Consider the following 21,727-nt stretch of genomic DNA (forward strand, 5'->3'; position numbering starts at 1 on the left):
ACAGTGCATTAACATGGAGCATGCTAGAGGTGTAAGGCACAGCCAACTGGACAGGCCAGCCCCAGCACTAACCGCTGGTCAGCCATGGGGAAAGTCCAGGCTCACAAAGCATTCAGTTTTCCAAATGGCAGCAGATGAGACGACATGCTGCTGAGGTGGAAGGGCAGAGAAGGATCACACAGGTCGTAGCATGAATCCCACTTATCTCTACAGGAAGGGTGCTCCAGGAGCACTGCATACACAGCTGTTGCAGCACAAGATCAGATTTTATACAACTTCTGCTATTGCACACCACCTTCAATCAACTGCATAGAGGGACATGGTACAGCAGCAGTCCACAGCACACCCTCTGTGTGAAAGCCCATGGGCACAACATGAGCAGCACCAGCAACACCACAGATGCTCAGGCATTCTCTGACCAGCTACAACAACTAGTCAAGTCGACAAAGTGTCCATCAGCAGCAACAGCCCACTGTACACAGCCACTGCGTACAGCAGCCATTGCCTGTAAACGTAGCAATCTATTCACAGTTGATGATCACAGCATCTGGATCAGGAATATAAAATAAGTTAAAGATACCCTGGCTCCAAAACCTGGCATAACCAATATAGACACCCACAGAAATCATAGCCTTTAGAAAAGAAATTTGTATACAGCCAAACCCTGGTTAAAACAAGAGCACAGATCAGGAGCCGACATCTCAGCAACTTCACAAAAGTATTGGCCAGCCCGGCTGTTCACCAATACGTAGCCAGTTGTGACAGACACAGTGGCTGGCTCCCCCCACACATCAGTCACATAGCCAGACCCAGGCTAACCAATGACCCAGACCCAGCCTGGCCAATGACCCAGACCCAGCCTGACCCAGGCTAGCCAATGACCCAGACCCAGCCTGACCCAGGCTAGCCAATGACCCAGACCCAGCCTGACCCAGGCTAGCCAATGACCCAGACCCAGCCAAGGCTAGGCCCAGCACCAGTGAGTGAGCACCAAGGAGCCAAGGCTAGGCCCAGCACCAGTGAGTGAGCCAAGGGCCCAGCACCTGAGTGACCAAGGCTAGCCCAGGCAGTGAGTGAGACAAGGCTAGGCCCAGCACATGTGAGTGAGGAAGGCTAGGATTTGCACCAGTGTGTGAGCCAAGGTGCCCAGCACCAGTGTGTGAGAGGCTAGGCCCAGCACCAGTGTGTGAGCAAGGCTAGGCCCCAGCACCAGTGTGTGAGCCAAGGCTAGGCCCAGCACCAGTGAGTGAGCCAAGGCTAGGCCCAGCACCAGTGAGTGAGCCAAGGCTAGGCCCAGCACCAGTGAGTGAGCCAAGGCTAGGCAAGGCAGCACCAGTGAGTGAGCCAAGGCTAGGCCCAGCATCAGTGAGTGAGCCAAGGCTAGGCCCAGCATCAGTGAGTGAGCCAAGGCTAGGCCCCCCAACAGTGTGTGAGCCAATTACTAAAGCCCAGCTCCTGGTGTGTGAAAGTCTCGTTAGGCCCAGCATCACTGAGTGAGCCCTAGGCCCAGCACCCCCATGACTGCCCACATCTGCCCCACCAGTGTGTGAGCCAAGGCTAGGCCCAGCACCAGTGTGTGAGCCAAGGCTAGGCCCAGCACCAGTGTGTGAGCCAAGGCTAGGCCCAGCATCAGTGAGTGAGCCAAGGGAACCAGCTACTCACTCGAGCCCAGCACCAGTGAGTGAGCCAAGGCTAGGCCCAGCACCAGTGAGTGAGCCAAGGCTAGGCCCAGCACCAGTGTGTGAGCCATGGGAACCAGCTACTCACTCAAGCCCGGCAGCAAGCAGACAGAAACATGTGAGGGGAATGATTTGCTCTTGTGGTTGGTGCTCAGCCAGTGAGAGCACACACTGGGCAAAAGGCCGCGACTCGGTCACATCTCACATACACAGCCTGACAGGGTCGTAGTGATGCCCTGGACTCATGCTTTTATCCTGTGTGCCCCATTACTTGCATCCTGTTAGGAAACTGACACTTTCCAGGTAAGAATATCTTGCTGTCTCCCAGTTACCTCTCAAGCTGAGTCCCTGGAACACTTGGTGTGTTCCATCATTTAGTATTAAGCTGCTAAAGCAACGTAAGCCTTAATTATGACCCCCACCAGCGACCAGATTCCGCTCACACCCCCAACAGTCCACATTACTAAAGTGCTATTACCCATGCTCTCCTGGAGAGAAATGTCTGGTTATTCCCCAACTGCCCACATCTGCCCCCCTGCCACAAAGTCAAGCTCAGTCATTTCACAGCGGGCAGCTTATTAAAAATACCACCTGGATTTCAGTTTTGATGAGAAAAAGCACCTTTGAAATCTAAACACAACCATTGAGGTATTTGGCACATGTCGGAGCAGTGACACTAGAACGGTATTGTGGTTCACTCTGCTGGTGGACTCACCAGTTGCAATCCTGCCCTCTCTAAGCTCACCCATTGAGGACAGATGTGCAATCCAAGTGGTGCCAGAGACTCCAGGTTCCAGCGTGAATGGTGAACAGATTCTGCTGTGAAGATAGCAGCCTTCAGTGCTGGCCCAATGTGCCTGCACCAGACTGGTCACCTACACAGCAGACGGGGAGTAATTCAGGCATTCTTCTTGCTAGGATGCGGTGGGAGAAGGCCAATAGCAGGAGCCCTGGATTTGGTCCGGAATATCATGCCAGCCCAACTTGCTACCCTAGTTCAATTTAGAAAGAGCCACTTTTGAAAAATCCGTTGGCTACATATAAAAAATACTTTCACCGAATTGGACAAAGTTTTCATAAAATGTAAACCATTAATTCTTTAAGTTTAACATAGTGTTTTGGAGGTGGGGTGGGGATGGATGGGGAACCAGGGGTGACAGACTGGGCTGCCCAACCTGGTATCCGTATAAAATGCAGAGGGCAATGCGAGAGGCTTGTCAGGGAGCAACGACAGGTTACTGCCTGGTTACAAAATGAGGTAATCAGAATCTCTCCTGCTCCACACTCCAGCGATGCCAGCTAACCCACTGGCCCATCAGCAGCCACTGGCAGCGGCTTAACCAGAACAAAAGTGCTTTTGTTGCGTTCCTCACCAGCAGCCTGTCGCTGGAACAAGCAGAACACAAACTACAATACTGTTGCCGTAGACTCGCACAACCCCCTTGTCACGTGAGACAGATTCCCAAAAATATGTTCCCTTCACCACTCCAGGCGGCACAAAGTGCTCGCAGAAATGCAGAATTAGTTCAACAGCAGCAAACATGTACGGAAAAGAAGAACCCAAAGCCCTTCCCCAACAACTGGGCAAATCGGAGGTTTTCTGATGAAAGGCGAGGTATAAATGCCACACTAAACTGGAATGTATCAGTTTGATGTCCAGTGGAGGTTCGTCAAATTGTATAATGCCCATAAGTCACTAAGTTACATAAAAAATACCCTGGTTTCTGTTCAGCCACTCACTCCACCTTGCAATTATTCTAAACTGTGCTTCACTTTCCCAAAACACAAACACCAACACAGCACAGCTGACATGGAGTTAGTCACATGGTCGCGCTGATGTCTTGTAATTCCAGCGTGTTGCTGAGGTGCGTGAGGAGTGGGCGCCGGGAGGAAGACACAAGGTTTTGGATTCAGAAGAATGATCTGAAAAGCAAGCCCACAGCATCCCTCCCCAAGCCCACCCCTACCTCCCCACCTCATCACTGTCTCAATCTCTCCACAGGCTCCAGAGAACGGCATTGTGTTCATTCGCAGCTGGAGGTCGGTCGACTCAACTCTTGTGGAGCAAAGCTGTTGCCTCCTGCTCTTCACTGGCCTGTGCCACCAAACATCCACTGCAGCACAAGGGCCGGCTGCAGCTCAGAAGTCCTTCCACACAGCCGAGGCAGTGCTCCGGTACAGGTACTTCCAGATGGCGTAGTAGTGCACTGCTGCAGCCAAGGCGACGAAGATGTGCCAGATGGCGTGGGCAAAAGGAATGATGCCGTCACTTTTGAAGAACACCACTCCCAGACAATACAGCATGCCGCCCCACATCAACTCCTGGATGCCATCAGTGTTCGGCTGTACAGGGAAAGAGGGCAATATTAACCCAAACCCACTGCAACATTTATACTAACGTTATAAAATGCAACTGCAGATACTGCTTTATACCAAAGATCCACACAGAGTGCTGGAGTAACTTAGCGGGTCAGGCAGCATCTGTGGAGAATATGGATAGGTGACGTTTGGAGAACATGGATAGGTGACGTTTCAGAATGCTGGAGTAACTCAGCGGGTCAGGCAGCATCTGTGGAGAACATGGATAGGTGACGTTTGACAGAGTGCTGGAGTAACTCAGCGGGTCAGGCAGCATCTCTGGAGAACATGGATAGGTGACATTTCACAGAGTGCTGGAGTAACTCAGCGGGTCAGGCAGCATCTCTGGAGAACATGGATAGGTGACGTTTCAGAGTGCTGGAGTAACTCAGCGGGTCAGGCAGCATCTCTGGAGAACATGGATAGGTGATATTTCGGGTTGGAACCCTTCTTCAGTCTGACCCGCTAGGTTATTCCAACATTTTGTGTCTATCTTTGCCCACTCCAACATGACTTCATTGACTTATACCGTAACTGTTACCATGGAAACATTCTTGCTAATAACAACCCATGAAGTGTGGGAAAGAAAGATCAGTACGATCACCAACATAAGGGTTAACTACCCTGTGAATATATAACGTTGATGTTGAACATATGTAATCAGTAGGTAGACAAAAATGCTAGAGGAACTCAGCGGGTGAGGCAGCATTTATGGAGAGAAGGAATAGGCGACGTTTCGGGTCGAGATTGATCTGCCTGAAGAAGGGTCTCGACCCAAAATGTCGCCTATTCCTTCTCTCCATAGATGCTGCCTCACCCGCTGAGTTCCTCCAGCATTTTCATCTACCTTCGATTTTTCCAGCATCTGCAGTTCTTTCTTAAACATATGTAATCTATAAATTAGAGGAATATGGGACAGACGCAGGCAAACATCTTTGTTGGCATGGACGAGCTGGGCCGAAGGGCCAGTTTCCACACGGTATTAACTTAGAAATTAACTAAAGGGATCTGTGTGAAGTGCAGGCAGCCTGATGGGGCAATCCAGAGGCATTGAGTTGTGGAGGTTGCACATGTACAGAGCTGCCAAGTTTTGTCAGAGCAGTTCAGTATTCTAGTACCTGAAAATCTGTATTTTGCTGAAGAAATCAGTATTTTTACGTGGTGCCATTTTGGTGAAAAAAATGTTTTTTTTATGTCATACCCATGTAAGAGTACAAGAATGCACAACTTTGCTACCAGATGACATGTCTTCTACGCACCTTACTTAACAATGCATTCATTGCCATCTCTTTGTATACTTCTGTTTGAACGGCTGCTTCCTGCTTTTAGCACCAGATGATGATGTAGAAGCCATTTTGGAAGCCGCCCTCTCCCTCCCTCCCTCTCCCTCCCTCCCTTCCTCTCTTTCCCTCCCTCTCCCTTCCTCCCTCTCTTCTTCCTTTTTTCCTCCTCCCTCCCTCTCACCTTCTCCCTCTCCTCCCTCGCAGGATGTCTGTGACCTATAGCGCTGTGGGCATAGCGCTATGTGTAAAGGCAATAGCGTTCCAGCTGGTAGCACTATAATTAGAACCCATAGCACTAAACTGACAGCGCTGTTTAAACCTGTAGCGGGACAGGCAGATCAAAGCTTACAAAAATAATCATCCAGATTTGAAATTTAAAATACTAATAGATTTAATCTGCTATAATTTTTAGAGTTACAGTATGACTTTTTATATCCTTGCATTTTTTAAGCAGCAAGATGAAACAGGAAGTCGGGGCGATTAAAAAAAAATCCGTATTTTACAAAGCAAATACGTCCATCCGTATTCTTATCGCATTTCCGTACAAAATACGGAGATTCCGTACTACACGGCAGCTCTGCATGTGCCAGTCGAAGCTATAGTAATTTATTGTTCCTAACACTAACAATGTTTTATGCCCAGGGAGGGCAATTAACCTTGAAGTGTTGGAGCTAGTGAATCACACATACAGTACGTGAGAGAATTATTTGTGCCACCTACCATTGATGCTACCACCACAGCTGGAGAAAAGCCCATTGTCAAGTAAAACAGTAGCTCAATAATCTTATACCTGTGAAAAAGAAACATAAATGGTCTTGTAAACCATACGCATCAAACTTTGCACGTTCATCAGTACTGACACAATCCATACTAATGGGCAGAGAAGTGCTTCATTTTAAATGCTCGTTCTATCGATGTGAGTTGTTGATGGGGCAACAGTTTATTTCACACGCACTAGCAAAGTACAGATGCTCGAAATGTGACAGGAAAGCAGAAAATGTTCAGCTGGTCAGGCAGCATCTGTGGATTGAGCGTTCAGGTCTGCAGATGCTGCCTAGTTTGTTGAGTTTCCCACCAGACTGTGTTCTTATTTATTGTCCATCACTGATCACTCTTGACAATGCGATGGTGAACCACCAAAATCTGTCTGGTTAAAGTATCCATGTGTTATTGGGTAGTTATTTCCAGGGTTTAGACGCAGCAATGAGGAAGGAAGTGTTATTTCTAAGACAGAGTGAGTGAGATTATGAGGGGATGTGAAGTTGTTAGTGTTCTCTTGTCCTCAGTGATGGAGGTCAGAGAGATGCTGCAGCAGAGGATTGCTAGTCGTTGCAGGGCATCCGATGTGCTGGATGGATTGCCAGCTGGTCATGGGACTGCCAGCTGGTCAAGCTGATGGACTGCCAGCTGGTCAGTTCCAGCTGGTCAAGCTGATGAGCTGCCAGCTGGTCAAGCTGATGGACTGCCAGCTGGTCAAGCTGATGGGCTGCCAACTGGTCAAGCTGATGGAGTTCCAGCTGGTCAAGCTGATGGGCTGCCAGCTGGTCAAGCTGATGGGCTGCCAGCTGGTCAAGCTGATGGAGTTCCAGCTGGTCAAGCTGATGGAGTGCCAGCTGGTCAAGCTGATGGGCTGCCAGCTGGTCAAGCTGATGGGCTGCCAGCTGGTCAAGCTGATGGACTGCCAGCTGGTCCATGGACTGCCAGCTGGTCAAGCTGACCAGTTGGTCCAGGTTGCTCAATACTTTATTGAGAAGTTACTTACTGTTCATGGAACAAAAAGACATAGATGGTGCCAGCAGCTGCCATGATCCAAATGAACCAACGCATGTGGGAAGCCAGGGGCCCGAGCTCCCGGAGATTTAACCTGCAAAATATATAACAAGGTACCTCAGACAGAATGTGTTTAACATTGCACAGTGGATGATGAGGGTTGACTGTTCATGTCCGCTTTGACAGCACAATCTGTGGAGCTATCAGTTATTACAGCCCTCTAATACCGGATAGTGATGACTGTTCCTCACCCAGAAGTTACAATAGAACGTTGCATCTGTGAGAAACATGAGAGTTAAACTCATTCCTTTCCTGAGCAGAGAGGAACCAGCCCACTGTTGACTTCAGCCTCTTGATCAGACGCACTGTGATAACTGGATTGCCTCTGCAGCTAACTCAGCTCCGAGTGCAAATGCAACTTTATGCATCCATATCCGAACACTTCAAGTGTACCACATCAGCTGTTAGTCTCAGCAGTCACCAGCCTGTCAACACCGAGAAGTCACAATGAGGGGAAAGTTGTGTACTCCAGCTCTTCAGTCACTTGGGACTGCACCTTAACGTGCCAAAGGTGGCATCTTTAGGTCTCAACCTTTCCTTAAGAGCCAAGGTGTGCAGGATTCATTCAGCTGCACTGTGGCTGACTATGTGTCCAGTCATGTCTGTGCCACCTCTCCAAGCTCCAACTGAATGGAAAGATCATATAAACTTGAGAAACACTCACCATGGTGCATAGGAAGATGCGATGAAAAAGTAGATGACAATTCTATCACACATGTGGAAGCACTGTTCCATCGTTCTGTCAATAGGACAAAAAAAAGTCATGAACAATCCTCTTCAGGTCAGTTGTGTCCTGGGGACAGGGTGCATGGAGGGGAGGTGGGGGTTGAGGGGAGGAAGGGTAAAGGGTGAGGGGGTAGTAAGAGCAGTCTCAGACTTTCTTGGAGCAGGAGGCTGAAGAGCGATTTGATAAATTTGTATAAAATTATGGAATAGATTGGGTGAATGAAAGTGCAGAATCTTTTTCTTGGTTGGCATGGACATGTTGGGCCGAAGGGTCTGTTTCATAGAAACATAGAAATTAGGGCAGGAGTAGGCCATTCGGCCCTTCGAACCGCCATTCAATATGTCTGATTCCCTTGCTGTACCCCCTGACTAGCCACGACAGATAACTCCCTCTTAAATATAGCCAATGAACTGCCTCAACTACCTTCTGCTTGCTGTATGACTCTACGACAGATACAGGATGCTGCCAATTACTTGGGAGGTGAGCTGAGTAATGGCAGATGGAAATTAACCCTGATAAAAGTGAACTAAAGCACTAAGGACTAATAAAGGCAAGACATACACAAAATAATCTAGATGAGCACTTGACTTGCCAAGTGGAGGCTAGAAACCAAGTACTGGTATATTGAATTAATAAAATGGTTACCTATTGACGGGCATTGCCATGGTGGGCCTGCATTTCCTGGATGACTGTATGGCACCCCTTTGTGTTAAGGGAAATGTGGTAGACCTGCTTCTCCTGGTGACCCACAAAACTTCCTACTAACATGGAGGGCATTATCTGCTCTGGTGCTTCATCCAGTCAGTGACTGTTCTAACTCCCAGCCACGGGCTCTGTGACAACACACAAACACTGACCCCTTGGGTAAAGTGGACAATGTTAGCAAACCCTACCTCAAGTGGCTCTTCTTCCACGCAATAATGTGGAAAAAGGTGGAAACGATGAAGAGTGCACAAAGCCCCAGGCCGTACATCCAAGCTGTCACCTTCTCCCATTGGTCATCTGACAGCCTGTGAAGCAATGTGCTGCCCACAATCGCTGGCACAATGAGAAACTGAAAAGAAAACACAATCAGCTCAGCACTTTGATGACTTCCAACATCTCTAATGGCTACCTTTGCCCTTGGAGCAGGGTTTTTGGCTTCTCCCAAGGGAGGTGATTGTAGGTACTGGGTTTCAGCTAAACTGCAGTCTTCAGCTTCAACTTCAGCTACCTGAGCAGGAAACTGCACAATGTTTGCATGAGAGGTATAAGGTTCAGCTCAAATCAATTATGCACTCGCTGCAGCACAGCAAGGAGAGCAGCCGGAGGGACTCAGTAACTGTGGAGGCAAATGGACAATAGATACTTTGGGTGGAGACCCTTTATCTGGACTGTTATCGGGATGAAGTCAGTATATGTACAGTACACTGACCCGCTGAGTTCCTCCAGCAGCTCTGCCTAATTTGCTACAGATTCCATGGACAGCCTCTTGTGACTCCAAACACCCACCGTAAATGGTGGCTAGAAATGCTTAGACTGGACAAGGATGAAGCATCTAGTCCACACCCGATCACTGTCATACTTTAAGTTGGGTTAACTAATGGAGAAACATTTCAAAAATATGAATTCATAAAGAACTTTTAACATGGTAAAATATTACAAGGTGCTGCAGACAAAAACTGACAGAGCTGACAGAGGATAGGACATCATGTGCACGTCCGTGTGTGTGTGCGTGAACGCATGCACCTTGGTTTAGGAGGGGGCTGCTGGAATTGTAAAAATTGAGGCATTTGCTTAATTAAACTTTCTTGCAACAAAATGCAGTTAGCCTTCACCTCCATTGCTTCACAAATTGCTGCATGTTTCAGGTTTTTGTTACCAAAATATATAATGCTCCTGCTCATCAGCTGTCATGACCATCTTTGACCATCTTTGCTGACCCGTTAGTTTGTCCTAAATTTGTCCCACACCATCAGTGATTGTGTTAGTTAATCACAGCTTTCTATCGATCAGCTTTTTATTATTTCCTTGTCCCAAACCTTCTCTCTGCTGGCTTAGTAACATTCTTTCATCTTCCAATTTTCCGGACAGGTTTAGGATGGAACACGTTAACTCAGGCTCCCTCTCCAACACCATTGCCTGGTCAGCTCAGTGTTTCAGTTTCTGCCTTTTGGCCAATTCAAGGCTTCAGTTATATTGATAAGGCTGAATTATGTTAAAAATATAAGAATATATTAAATGGATTCCTGGGCCAGCTTACAACTTATATTTAGTCTCAAATCAGGCTTTTCTCCAGTAGATTAATACAGAAAGACAAGTCTAGGCTTGCCTCAGGTTGCTGTGTATTGAGATAATGAATGACTATAACATTTGTCTACCATTTGACGAGACAGGAAGCCCAGATTAATCCCAGTAAGGGGTACTGACAAATGACCGATGCCTTTAATATGTAAGATATCTTGTGCCAAATGTCCGATGCCTATGATATGTAAAATCCTTGTACCATATGACAAGATGCCTTTGATGTGACATATCCTGTAGTAACCTGTATTCTCTGTACCTCTGACCAGGACTAATGTTTGTGGAATGTGCTAAGGTGACAAAAAAACACTATATAATACGATGTAATTCTGTTGTTCGGAGAAGTGGACTGAGGACAACTAAGTATCTGTATTGCTCACTTGACTGGGGTTTTCCTAGCCACTTCCATCGGCCGATAATAAGTAAAGTTTTGAACTGGTCTACCAACCATATTGTGAGTTGTCTGCGTATTAAGAAGCGAACCTGTTTGATTGTTATAAAAGTAACTTTTTCAATATTACCGCCACAATATTATCCATATTACAGAGCTGTACCATTCAGGCCCTCATGCAAAACGTTACTCCAACAATTTCTCATTAAACTTCAAATGCTTTCTGGAATAACCCATTTACCACTTGCTTGGCGTAAAGCACTATACAAGCACAATTCCTTCTCTATTAAAATGTTTAAAAAAAAACAAAAAGACACGAGAAGCAAATATGTGTAGTTAGGAGATACAATGTTTTGTAAACAAGACTGCTACCACAGCAAGGAAAGATGTCTGCATTCTGACACAGGAGATGGAGTACACTGCCATTCAGTATCATGATTTATCCCCTTAACTTCTCCTTCCCACCAGATCCCCATATCTTTTGAATCTCTCAATATTCAAAAATTCCCGTACTTTCCAACTGAGCATACTCAGCCTCTGAGGAGAAAATGCCAAACATTCACAGAGCCTTTGAGCTGATGTTAATACTAATTTATTAATACTAGATTTGGAGCCAGCAACCTGAAGCAACAACCCATTAGTGCCCAGGATGCTCATGCAGGCTGGCTGAGGTTGGCTGTACTCAAGGAACTGAAGTCTGAGTTTTTCCTCAAACATAAGTGGCTTATAAAGATGGGCTATTCTGTTCATCTCAAACAGAAATGTTCATGCCCACCTCTCCTCTCCCCAAGGAAAAGGCCAGGCAGAAGAGGGAGTACTTACTGCGTGTGTATAGCAGTTTGCAGCATGTTCGTACGCAGTGGGCTGATACCGGGAATTAGCTGGAGGTCTGTTATTCATAAACCTACAAAGAAAAGATCTCATTAATTCAGCGCCAGTTAACTGTGCTAAAATTGGCTGGCATATTTCTATATTACCCAATATTGATTTCACTTTGAAGACGCTTCACAGGCCTTTTTGTGCTCGGCAATACTGTGAATGGCCTTGAATCAAATTATTTTTTTTCATTAAGTATAATCATTCTTTCAGTGGCAAATATGTGCCTTGAACTCAAGTCAAGTCAAGTCAAGTCAAGTTCAATCAATGAAAACCAACATAATTTTACCCACAGCAGAGTATATCTCCAGATTTCAGCAGGATATAGATCAATTGGAAATATGGGTGGAGAAACAGCAGGTGAGAGAGGAAAAGAATCAAGGAGTTTTACATGGCAATGCTTTTACACAGAGTGGTGAGTGCGTAGACTATACTGCTGGAGAGGAGGTAGAAGCAGATACAATAGCAGCATTTAAGCAGCTTTTAGACATATAGGAACAGGAAGGGAACAACGAGGTCACGGCACAGTGGCGCAGCGGTAGAGTTGCCACCTTACAGCATCAGAGACCTGGGTTCGATCCCAACTACGGTGTTGTATGTACGTTTGTACGTTCTCTCCGTGACCACGTGGGTTTTCTCCGAGATCTTTGATTTCCTCCCACACTCCAAAGCCGTACAGGTTTGTAGGTTAATTGGCTTAGTATAAATGTAAAATTGTCCCTAGTGTGTGTAGGATGGAGTTAATATGCGGGGATCGCTGATCAGTGCGGACTCGGTGGGCCGAGGGCCTGTTCCCGGCTGTATCTCTAAACTAAACTAAGATATAGCTCATGGACAGGTAGATTGACAGTTTAATTTGGCATCACAGTCAGCACAGACATTATGGGCCGAAGGACCTTTCCTATGTTGCACTGTTTAATGTTTTAACTAGAAAACTAAAGATGCCTGATGATAGCCTGATGATAGCTTATGTAGCTGAGATTTAGCTAATTCTTTTTGCAGGCGAGGCACCATTTTTAATAGCATTACCCAAGTTGGGACATAAAGAAGTTGTTGGTGCAGTGTGTATCAAGATTAGCAGCCAGGACCTCTCTACCTCTTTCTGTATCACACATCATCACTGCACAGCATTCTTACTGGGAGTAGGAGGTGCTTTCAGGTTTTGTCATCTATTTACGTGCTGCAGGGATTGCGTGACTGCTGAGTTAACATTTGTGCAACAACAGCTCCAAACACAATCACAGCAACAAGTTCAGTCTCTCAGATACCAGTTCTGCATGTTGTCACAAGACTAGTCTAACATAAACACTGAAGATTTTCACAAAGTTATCCAATTGCCTGCAACAAAACACTGACCAAAATTTCCATTAAGTGATTTTATTAATGATGCCCAAGAAGCAAATTCCAGAACATTCATTGAAGTATTCAGGCATCTGAGGATAAATATTCAGTCACGAATATGCCAGGAAAATCCCACTTTGAATTGCAATTTAAACTATTTTAACAAATCCTCACTGAGGGGGCAAATGGGCTTCACAGCAAAAGGACAGGAGAGATACTAAAAAATCGAGACAATTAAAAAAATAAAAATAAACAACTGTAAATCTGAAATTTGTTAATTTGGAGGTTATGACAAGTAAGTTTGAAAGGAAGTACTGAGAGGGACAGGTCATAATTAGATAAAACCTATGACACCTACTAAAAGCGATGAATGGAGATACAAGAGATGGGCAATGACAACACAAATGCTGGGGGAACTGAAGAAAGATCCTGACCTGAAATGCCGTCTGTCCATTCCCTCCACAAATGCTGCCTAATCCGCTGAGATCCTCCAGCACTTTGTTGCATGTGATGAATGACGTCCCTCACCGTTCAGGATATTGAAGGTGTGGCAGTACAGTTACAGCATCAAATGGTAAAGATAGACATAAAGTGCTGGCGTAACAGCGTATCAGGCAGCATCTCAGGAGAAAAAGGATGGGTGACGCTTTGGTTCAGGACCCTTCTTCAGATTCAATTCTCTCAAATAGTAAAGTTTGTTGTCTTTCCATCATAACTGATGAAACATGAACCTCTGCACCAATAATAACAGCTAATTAAACTAAATAAATTGACAGGTATTTTACAATGGATGACCATGCAAGAAATGTGGGAATTCAAGAATTTATCCAAATCAACTGATAAAGAATGATGATAGACACAAAATGCTGGAGTAATTCAGCGGGACAGGCAGCATCTCTGGAGAGAAGGAATGAGTTACTCCAGCTTTTTGAGTCTATGTTCGGTTTAAACCAGCATCTGCAGTTCCTTCTTACACAATAAAGAATGATGTTTTAGTTTTTAGTTTTAGAGATTCAGCACGGAAACAGGCCGTTCGGCCCACTGAGTCCGCACTGACCAGCGGTCCCCGCACATTAACACTATCCTACACATACCAGGGACAATTTACACATACACCAAGCCAATTAACCTACATACCTGTACGTCTTTGGAGTGTGTGTAGGAAGGAACTGCAGATGCTGGATTAAACCGAAGATAGACACAAAAAGCTGGAGTAACTCAGCGGGACAGGCAGCATCTCTGGTGAAAAGGAATAGGTGATTTTTCGGGTCGAGACCCTTCTTCAGACTGAGAGTCAGGGGAAAGGGAAACAAGAGATATAGACGGTGATATAGAGAGATATAGAACAAATTAATGAAAGATGCAAAAAAGTAACGTGATAAAGGAAACAAACCATTGTTAGCTGTGGGCTAGACGAAAAGGAGTTACAGACAATGAGACTCAGCAAGACGACTTTGGAACAGAATTACATTATTGTTAACTGAGAGACAAAACAGCGATTCGCAGAGCTGCAGCTCAGACACCGGGCTAATAATTAGAACAGTTGACTACTTGTGACTCCCTCAACAAGTAAGGCCCAACTATCTAGTAAGCAAAATATGTAAGATCATTAACGTGAAACACTAAGTCTCTGCACATGCTGTCTAATACAGACACAGATAACTGAGGACCAGAGTTAACATAAATCAGAGTGAACCTCTAGCCCACCCCTTATATAACAAGCACTGTAGACTGTTAAATATGTTCGAACCTCTGTGTACACATAAACAGTACAACTACCTCATGCATACAAAACATTCACGCCCTCCACTGTTGGCACACAGGGTCAGCAGTGTTTGCCAATTGCAAATTGCACTGCAGTTACGTGCCTGTGTGTACACTACAGCACCTGTAAACCTGTAATTAGTACCCTCAAGGAGTACAAGGGCTGCTCGTGCTTGGCAATACTGCTGCAAAGAGGCCCAAGGCACACTTGGAAATAACTCGCTGTCCCTTGAATAGGCTGGGACTGTGTACACCAACAGCCTAGTGAGAGTAACTTCAACACGAGAATTGCTGCAGTTCAACATCACTTAAGGACAATAAGGTCAGGAAATAAATACTAGCCTTGCGAGCTGTAGCTGCTTTACAAAATATAAATACATTATTTTCTTTCCAGGAAGCACTGTGCAATGAAAACCATGGGAGACTGGAAATATATCTGGAAGCAAATGATTAACAATGTAGACACAAGAAACTGCAGATGCTGGAATCCTGAGTGAAAAACTGCTGGAGTAACTCAGTGGGGCTGGGAGCATCATTGCCCGCCACAGTCGCCGCATTCTTCAGTAGTTTGTTAATTAATAATGCAATTTCAAATAATGAATACAAGGCCACCTAATTATCAGTAAAACACAAATGCTGGAGTAACTCAGAGGATCAGGCAGCATCTGTGGAGGGAATGGATAGGAATGGAGGGGACACCCATCCCTTCCCTCCACAGAAGCTGCCTGATCTGCTGAGCTACCACAGCAATTTGTATTTTGATCAAGATTTCAGCATCTGCAGTTCCTTGTGTCTTCACCCAATAATCAGTTGAGAACCACATGACTGGGTAGGTAGGCCTGGTTCGGCATAGAGAAGCCTCCATTCCATCATTACTGTCCGGACTGTCAGCCAAGCTTCTCATTAGCTTGTGACATAGATATGGAGAGGATAATTCCTCTTGTGGGAGATTCTAGAACTAGGGATCACTGAAATAAAGATCACTAGGAAGACAGAAATAAAGGTTGAGTTACAACCACGCTTGAAACTCTTCCTCAAAGGATGGTTGTAACAGTGTCTTTGAATAGCTTTGAGGCAATGGTAGTTAGACTTTTGATAAGCATGGGGGAACAGGGCAAAGTTAATAAAAGTAGGCAGGAACGCGGAGTTGAGATGGTAATAAAATCAGCCATGAGCCTCGTGGGGCTGAATGGGCTATGCCTGTTCCTAATTGTTATACCATTCTGATTTTTGTTTTGCTTCTGAGCCTCTGGAATTAGACTTGATCCTAACAACCACCTATAAAAAGATTTAGTGTGCTACAGTTTGAAACACAGCTGAGACCCAAAGTAGCAGAGCAACGATTTCTTTCCCACAAAACTTGCATTAATGCATCTCCTTTAGTGGAGCAAATGTCACAAGGGACTTAACAAGAGTAATTATCAGATTAATTGGAGTCTGAGCCACATACAGTGCTCTCCATAATGTTTGGGACAAAGACCCATCATTTATTTATTTGCCTCTGTACACCACAATTTGAGATTTGTAATAGAAAAGATCACGTGGTTAAAGTGCACATTGTCAGATTTTAATAGGCCATTTTTATACATGTAGAAATTACAGCTGTGTTTATACATAGTCCCCAAACATTATGGAGGGCACTGTATAGGCGGTATGAGATCAATAGCTTTTCAAAGGGGTACATTTGAAAAAAAAAGAGAAAATAAAATGTTGCAGTTTGACACCAATGGCGGACAGCAAACAGTGGCTGATATCTCTCAGGTGGCTTGCACTGTACTTGGAGTGGGAACTCCACAACTCACAGACATCACTTGCAAAAGAAAAAAAAATCATTTGACAACAGCAACTCAGGGAACAATGCTCAGCCTGAACCAACCCAATTAATTTTGACTTTGTCACTGTACTCCATCAGCCCACCCTCTAATTCAGACTACCCAACGTCAAGGGTCAGAAATTCCAGAGGATATGCTTCAAGCATTCATTAGCAGTGTATACAGGCATTCATCAGGTTTTCAGCAACATTCAACATTTGCCTTGTGGTATGACAGAGAGGTTGTTAATTGGCACACCAGGTCTCCACCAGATTTTCTCAATCTGCCACAATGATGGTCCAATTCTATATGGTCATCATAGAGTCTGTTCTCACCTTCTCCATCATGGTCTGGTTTGGCTCAGCCACCAAGCACGACACCCGGAGGCTGCAGCGAATGGTCTGACCAGCTGAGAAGGTTGTTGGCTGCAACCTTCCCTCCATTGATGAACTGTACACTGCAAGGGCCAGGAAGCGAGCGGGTAAGATCATCTCTGACTCTCTCACCCTGGCACAAACTCTTTGAGTTCAAAGCTGCCACAGCCAGACATAAAAACAGCTTGTTTTCCGCGAGTAGTAGCTCTACTCAATAACCAAAATTCTGTAGCCGCTTTTTGCTCTGGTATCAGGTATTCACATGTTTAATCAATAATGTTTTATATTAATGTTTAATGTTTTAAATGTCATTCCTAACTATCACTGTATGTCATGTTGTCACTTGCGAGCGGAGCACCAAGGCAAATTCCTTGTATGTGAACATACTTGGCCAATAGAGTTATTCATTCTATCCTGTGCACATGGTGCAACCATCTTCTTTGCATGTTGTCAGTGATGAGATCTCCCTGAGTGGTTTGTGCGCAAGACACAAACTTGCAGTGTTAAATAAACTGTCCCTCTGGCACTAATTAAGGCTTTTGTTGACAGAAACAATCTATGCACAAGGGATTTCAGTCATTGTTCAAAGGAAACACCAGCAGTGGCATTTAAAATGAAACAAATTGTATATTAAGTGTCACCCATCCTTTTTATCCAGAGATGCTGCCTGACCCGCTGAGTTACTCCAGCAGTTTGTGTCTATCTTCAGTATATTAAGTATTGGTTATGATTTTTCTCACCATCATTGATTACTTAAGATAAGGTTTTTTTGCTAAAGAGATTCCATTCTTCTTGTAAATTAAATAGTTAATTATACAACAATGTTCTTAGATTTAAATATTTAATCCTAACAAGAATCCTGTGTCTTTTTTCTCCTTGATCGACATGACATTATTATAGTGACAAAAGGCGGTATAGTGCCACAGCTGGTAGAGCTATTGCTTCACCCTGCAGAGACCCTGGTTTGATCCTGAACTTAGATGCTGCGTGCGTGAAGTTTGCAAGTTCTCACAGTGATTGTGTGGATTTCCTCCGGGTGCTCCGGTTTCCTCCCACATCCCAAAGACATGCGGGTTTGTCAGTTAATTGACCCCTGTAAAATTGTGAGTAGATAAGAAAGTGGATTATGTAACTACTGTGAATGGGCGATCAATAGTTGACGTGGATTCAGTAGGCCAAAGGTCCTGTTTCTATGCTGTATTGAATACTTTATTGAATTGAATACTTTATGTTACAGTTAAATTCTTTGCTAACTAACTTTGCTAAACTGAAATTCTTGTATTTAAACTAAACTAAAAACTAAAGTAAACTAAACAATCCACCTCGCAAATTAATCTCTATTCATCCTGCTGGTGCTCTCAATAAACAAGGTGTTGCAAGTTGGGCATTTTAACCCGGAGAGGATCTGTAGTGGACGAACATCTTATATAATATTTACTATTTTCTCACAGCTCTACCATTCCCTACTATATAAGCCTCTTCAGAATACTTCAGTCATCATCTCACCTGTAATTGTCATCCTATCTCCCAGGTTTTTGAACAAATTTTACCTCATAATTTTGCGTGTATTATTCCACACTTTTCTTCAATTATGTTCACACCGTCCAACACCACTGTGATCTCCTCTACTCTCGTCCCTCATTCCTTTTGTCCATCAGTGCAGGGCCAGGTCTCCTATCACTTTGAGCTCTCTTGCCACTGCATAAGGACCTTGATCTGTGAAGCCCACGTGGTTACTGATGTGCAACATTAACCCTATTTTAAAATAAATCACATAGAAATGTCCAATCTACAATATGAAGTTTGGGACCTGGAATGTCAGGACACTCATAGACAATGCAAACTGTGACAGATCGGAACAATGCTCTGCTTTCATTGCGTGGACTGTCAGACTTTGGCATTGACGTTGCCTCACTAAGATAGTCAGCTCAACAAGATACAACACACAACATACCGCACACTTAAAAGGTGGACAAAAATACTGGAGAAACTCAGCGGGTGAGGCAGCATCTACGGAGCGAAGGAATAGGTGACGTTTCGGGTCGAGACCCTTCTTCGGACTGATGTGGGGGTGGGGGCGGGAAGAAGAAAGGACGAGGCAGAGACAGTAGGCTGTGGGACAGCTGGGAAGGGGAGGGGAAGGAGGACTGCAAGGATGCAGAGAATGCAAGGACTACCTGAAATTGGAGAAGTCAGTGTTCATACCGCTGGGGTGTAAACTACCCAAGCGAAATATAAGGTGCTGTTCCTCCAATTTGCGGTGGGACTCACTCTGGCCATGGAGGAAGCCCAGGACAGAAAGGTCTGATTTGGAATGGGAGGGGGAGTTGAAGTGCTGAGCCACCGGGAGATCAGGTTGGTTAATGCAAACTGTGCAGAGGTGTTGGGCGAAGTGATCGCCAAACCTGCGCCTGGTCTCACTGATGTAGAGCAGTTGACACCTAGAGCAGCGGATGCAATAGATGAGGTTGGAGGAGTTGCAGGTGAACCTCTGCCTCACCTGGAAAGACTGCTTGGGGCCTTGGATGGAGTTGAGGGGGGAGGTAAAGCAACATGTGTAGCATTTCCTGCGGTTGCAAGGGAAAGTACCAGTGGAGGGGGTGGTTTGGGTGGGAAGGGACAAATTGACCAAGGAGTTACGGAGGAAGACAAATTGACCAAGGAGTTACGGAGGGAGACGAATTGACCAAGGAGTTACTCCTCATGGCATACTTAAAAGGTGTGTACTTACATTGGAGGTAGACTAGAAAACATTCACTAGGTTGAATGCTGGGAGGTTGAGCTGACACATGATGAAGGGTTGAGAATGCTGGACCTTTACTCGCTGGAGATTCGATGAATCAGAGCCGAATTTATTTAAACATACTGTCATATACTAATGCAGCATGGCAAAAGGTCCCATGGCCCAACTGACCCATGTCGGCTAAGATGGTCATCTAAGCTCATCCCATTAGTCCACAGTAGGCCCATATCCCTATGAACCTCGCTCTTAACCATTTGCCTGTCAAGTGTCGTTTAAATGTTGTTAGTGTACCTGCTTCAAGGGAAGAAAGTATATGTGTATATTATTTACTGAGAAGGACTGACAGGAACGATGCTGAAAAGATCGACTCATCAGTGTGGGCATTTGAACTAGGGGTCATCATTTCTCAAAGGGCGCTCACTGCAGGCAGAGATGAAGATGATTGTTTTACTCGGAGCATTCTGAATCTTTGAAATTCTCAACCCATGGAATGTAGAGGGAGAGTTACGGGATATATTTAAGACATGGATGATAATACATTTAAAACTACAAGGGAGTCAAGGGGTATAGAGAAGAGAGGGGTCTTGTTTGGAATGTTGATCCGGTATGATTTTACTAAATGGCAGATCACTTTTGCTGGTCACTCTGGTCTACTTCTGCACCTGTTTGTTTGCACAATTAAAAAGGAAAAAAAATCCACAGAAGCAGGAAATCAGAAATAAAACAAGTTATGCTGGAAACAGCAAGTAGTTTGACTGTAAACAATCTTTCACCCGCCACTCCTGCCAATCATTGTTGCTGGTGAATACAATGCCAATCAAGTGAAAAACTGTCATCCCAGATGGTCTCAGGTCTTCTTGACCAACCGCCTCCTTTTGTCCAAAGATCCTGTATAGGATATTTGCTTTTGTCCACGACTTTATACTCAAACTTCCAACAAACCACATCATTCTTCTCCTATTCCAATCCACCCTCAACTGCAGATCATTCATATCTCCCTTCACAACAGATACCCCCTCCTGACTATTTCACCCCTTTTTCTCCCACCACTGGTCATTCTCCCTCCCCTCTCTCCATACAGATCACTCCCATTCACTACAGATCACCACTTCCCCTCTTCCATTACAGATCTAACTCCCCTTCCCCTCTCCCACCACAGATCACACTACTTCCCCTCTCCGCCCGCTGCACAGTTAGATGTGGTACTCGCAGCCACGCAAGGGTGAGCGCTACCTGATGTGTGCCAGTGGGTTTAGGTAGCCCATGGCGACCGCAGCCCGGCCGTTGCGTTCCCCGCCGCCGCCGCCCGGCGCTGCCCCCGCACCACTGCGCATGTCCACTGCAAGGTAGCGGGCGCGCCTGCGCAGCTCCCGTGCCCGTGCAGGGCACTGAGCGTGCGCGGCAACTGTCACTGCGCGCGAACAACGGCAAAAGCGCGTTCCCGCCGCCCACCATGTTGGTAAAGGAGCCGTGGCCGCTAGCTCTGTTGGTAAAGGAGCCGTGGCTACCCGCCCACCATGTTGGTAAAGGAGCTGTGGCTGCCCGCCCACCATGTTGGTAAAGGAGCCGTGGCCGCTAGCTCTGTGGCTGTCCGCCCACCATGTTGGTAAAGGAGCCGTGGCCGCTAGCTCTGTTGGTAAAGGAGCCGTGGCTACCCGCCCACCATGTTGGTAAAGGAGCCGTGGCTACCCGCCCACCATGTTGGTAAAGGAGCAGAGGCTGCCCGCAGAGGCTGCCCGCCCTAGCCATGTTGGTAATGGAGCCGTGGCTACCCGCCCACCATGTTGGTAAAGGAGCCGTGGCCGCTAGCTACCCGCCCACCATGTTGGTAAAGGAGCCGTGGCTGCCCGCCCACCATGTTGGTAAAGGAGCCGTGGCCGCTAGCTTTGTTGGTAAAGGAGCAGAGGCTGCCCGCCCACCATGTTGGTAAAGGAGCCGTGGCCGCTAGCTCTGTTGGTAAAGGAGCCGTGGCTACCCGCCCGCCCGCCATGTTGGTAAAGGAGCCGTGGCCGCTAGCTCTGTTGGTAAAGGAGCCGTGGCTACCCGCCCACCATGTTGGTAAAGGAGCCGTGGCCTCTAGCTCTGTTGGTAATGGAGCAGAGGCTGTCCCGCCCACCATGTTGGTAATGGATCAGAGGCTGTCCCGCCCACCATGTTGGTAAAGGAGCCGTGGCCGCTAGCTCTGTTGGTAATGGAGCAGAGGCTGCCCGCCCACCATGTTGGTAAAGGAGGTACACAAAAAAGCTGGAGAAACTCAGCGGGTGCAG

The 21,727-nt window shown here is 46.0% G+C and overlaps 1 protein-coding gene across 2 annotated transcripts; it reads right to left on the bottom strand.

Moving 5' to 3' along the window:
- Window positions 1-1,540: 1,540 nt before the first annotated feature.
- Window positions 1,541-20,803, bottom strand: LOC129708482 (monocyte to macrophage differentiation factor-like). Of its 2 annotated transcripts, none has more exons than XM_055654302.1 (7): window positions 20,694-20,803; window positions 11,374-11,455; window positions 8,771-8,931; window positions 7,815-7,889; window positions 7,083-7,184; window positions 6,041-6,110; window positions 1,541-4,022 (listed from the first exon to the last, which is right to left on the bottom strand). In XM_055654302.1, exons 1-7 carry the CDS (start codon window positions 20,792-20,794, stop codon window positions 3,819-3,821), a joined length of 795 nt encoding a protein of 264 aa, XP_055510277.1. In that variant the 5' UTR covers window positions 20,795-20,803; the 3' UTR covers window positions 1,541-3,818. The 2 variants fall into 2 exon arrangements, with proteins under 2 accessions (XP_055510277.1, XP_055510278.1); XM_055654303.1 differs by lacking the exon at window positions 20,694-20,803 and adding an exon at window positions 18,268-18,411.
- Between the last annotated feature and the right edge of the window lie 924 nt (window positions 20,804-21,727).

Source organism: Leucoraja erinacea, chromosome 23 (genome assembly GCF_028641065.1).
Source record: "Leucoraja erinacea ecotype New England chromosome 23, Leri_hhj_1, whole genome shotgun sequence".
Classification (NCBI taxonomy): Eukaryota; Metazoa; Chordata; class Chondrichthyes; order Rajiformes; family Rajidae; genus Leucoraja; species Leucoraja erinaceus.

Coding starts and splice junctions, on each gene's coding strand:
- LOC129708482 (XM_055654302.1), bottom strand. CDS start 20,794: ATGCGCAGTGGTGCGGGGGCAGCGCCGGGCGGCGGCGGCGGGGAACGC. Junction 11,456..20,693: donor AACCCACTGGCACACATCAG/GTAGCGCTCACC, acceptor TTTTCTTTGTAG/GTTTATGAATAACAGACCTC. Junction 7,890..8,770: donor TGGAAGAAGAGCCACTTGAG/GTAGGGTTTGCT, acceptor TCCTATTGACAG/AACGATGGAACAGTGCTTCC.